The sequence below is a fragment of the Branchiostoma floridae genome, chromosome 16 (assembly GCF_000003815.2).
Source record: "Branchiostoma floridae strain S238N-H82 chromosome 16, Bfl_VNyyK, whole genome shotgun sequence".
Taxonomy (NCBI): domain Eukaryota; kingdom Metazoa; phylum Chordata; class Leptocardii; order Amphioxiformes; family Branchiostomatidae; genus Branchiostoma; species Branchiostoma floridae.
Window position 1 is genome coordinate 14935825 of NC_049994.1, and position 2804 is coordinate 14938628.

General features: G+C 43.4%; 1 protein-coding gene across 2 annotated transcripts in view; it reads left to right on the forward strand.

Annotated features, from left to right (window-relative positions):
- The window catches only part of LOC118403756, a 16960-nt gene that overhangs the window by 7665 nt on the left and 6491 nt on the right, over positions 1-2804 (forward strand). For both annotated transcript variants that reach the window (XM_035802552.1, XM_035802553.1), the window contains exons 4-6: positions 858-1012; positions 1344-1479; positions 1987-2082. In XM_035802552.1, the coding sequence (XP_035658445.1) occupies positions 858-1012; positions 1344-1479; positions 1987-2082 (387 nt within the window). The remainder of the gene's footprint in view (positions 1-857; positions 1013-1343; positions 1480-1986; positions 2083-2804) is intronic.

The following is a 2804-nucleotide window of genomic DNA, read 5'->3' on the forward strand; positions in this document are numbered from 1 at the left end:
GGGGAGAAAAATTGGTTGGGTAAAAGAAAATTCCTTATTTTCCTGGATGAGGTTGTTGATTACACACTCACTTACTCACTACGGTTCCACTCTAATGCTAGGCGGCATTAGATCTATACACCCCTGCGCAGTAATGTAGCATCTAACATAGAACATATCCGCTCATGATTTTATTCACAATGATTATAAATTGTTGAGGATATAATCACTTGTTCATCCACGCTTTGGAGTGCCCTGTGACGTAGGTTCTCTTGTTCACCTGTGCTGTTTCAGTATCAGGACATTTTTACAGGGTGTGGTTACTACCCTTTCCCCTTTAACGTGCTCGAGGTACCTCCTCAAACATGGGACCCCTCAGTTTAAATTCAAAAATTTATTACATTCCCACCAAAAGCCCAACCGAGATGACCTGCCTAGGTTTAACCTCGGGGCTCCCAGCTAAAGATAAGGGCACAACCCACCGTACGTGCCAAAACGTGGGCAATCTTTTGGGATCCGTAAGTGGTCAGTACCGCCTCCGTACGAACTCGTAGGGAATCCGACGGATTTTGGAGCACGCCGTAGAACTTAACGTGCAGGCAAAACTTTGTGTGCCATCGGGCTGCGGATTCGCCCTCCGTACGTGCCAATACGGGCGACGGGCCTGCACTGTACAGCCTGAACGTTTTCAGAAATACGTGGTGGACGTGGCCTCCAAAAAAACGTACGGATAAATTGCACGTACGGCGGGTTGTGCCCTTAGCTTTATGATTAATTGCAAGAGCTAATTGCAGGAGCTTAACTGTGATGCAAGCTGAGCTACAGCGACATGCCAACTTTTATTACCTGTACAAATGCGCAATGTCATGTCTATACAGGAGGCTACCTAAAGACCCTCATCAAACCCGTCCATCTGTACTGGCGGTATGGCTGGGAAACTGGAGACGGATTCTACACGTTCTTTGGAGGAATCCTGGAGAAGTTCACACGTAAGGATGGCCGCCCTGGGAACCCAGATATCACCTTCAAGCAGGCATGTCTATGGTTGTTGTGACTTATAAGTATATAATGTCTTTTTCTGGTTGGGAAGACCGCTATGGTAAGAAGTGCTTAGGATTATCTACCTACCTACCTAGTCCCTTAACCTCCAGGTCCTTGGGGTGGGGGGGGGGGGGGGTAGCCATTGAAGATGTCTTCTGCTACAGCCAGTCTCTCCTGCAGGTTGAGGGATGTCCAATCTCTGACGTCTTAGGATTAGCCAGTCTATTACCACTGCCTTGTCACTGCCAGTATTTTGTTTTTCTATTCACACAAAACCATAGCCAGCGAGGCAGAAAAATGAAATGACCAGCCTTGTGTTTCAGCTGTACAACATGAGTGGAATAGAACTCTGCATTGTGGTGACGAACTTGGACCAGATGGCAGAAGAATACTGCCACGTTAAAACCACTCCAAACCTTCCCATCCGCAGGGCTGTCAGGATGTCCATGTCCATTCCAGGTTTGGGCTTCGTCTTGTTGTTATCAGATGCCAAATTCTCTCCATATAAACATGTTCCTACAAGTGGAAATATAAATCACGCAATACAAAAAAGAAACTGTACCATTCCTAAATGGCTCACAAATATTATGTCGCAAGTAGCATAGAAATACTCAGTCTGATGTATGTAGTAGTTCTCTTTGTCACCTACCGTAGATTCCACTCGAATCGGTAGTCTACTAGTATTGTAGTAACTGGAATTGTTGTAATATACCGTATATGTGTAGTATTAGAAACGTTTGTTGTATATACATTGCCATACATTGTCACTGATACAATTGTTGCGCAATAAACCATCTATCTATCTATCTATAAATGTATTTTTCCACCTAAAGCTCCAAGAATGCCCTCCTACTATCTGACATGAACTTTGCTCGAAAAAGAGATTCACAGCGATTGAGTAGAAGATGATTCTTTGGCTCTAAACTAATCCTTAAAATAGCATGGTCTTTGATTGCATTTGACCAGGACTGTTCCAGCCAGTGTTGACTGACTACCATGGCAACAAGGAGTTCTACGTTGATGGGGGTGTGATCTGTAACTACCCACTACACTCCTTCGATGGTAGGTGTATCCCATGTCGTAATACCCCCTCACATTAGTTGAAAACCGATCGCACGACGAGTCTACAAGCTCTAAATTATAACTATAAGAAGGCATGACCCTGATGCCGACGAAGAAATGGCAGAGTACCCCCCTTCCCGTCAGGGTCATGCCTCTTCGTAATTTAGAGCTCACAGACTCGTCGTCCGATCGATTTTCGCCTAATGTGAGGGGGGTATAAGGTTGTGCAACTCAAAATGCATCTGACCATTATTATCTGTCTTCGAAGTAAGGCGATATTTCACTATATTCGTCTATCTTTAAATATGATATTTAGTGATATCAAGTCCAATATTTTCAAACTAACCGTCCATCGACTTGATATCCCTAAATACCCAGTTATCAAAACAACGGATATAGGTTACCCCGCGGATAAAAGTGAACTAGCGCTACTAAAATTGTAACAGAATGGTGAAAAAATGAATTTAAGAATCTGGTGATACGATTCACTTTCTCTGTTGACGAAAAAAAATTATAATTATCTGATGTCTTTTTGAATTGAAAGATCCTGTGAATCTGAATAAAGAGACTCTTTAATTTTACACAACCATTGCTTTATTCACACCGACGTTTCGGTGACCGTCTGTCACCTTCTTCAGGGTAATTCTGACTGGTTCACATTGTACTGCAGGACAGGTGTCGCTGCTCACAGTTCAAGTGCTGGTAAAAAAAACGTAAAGTAT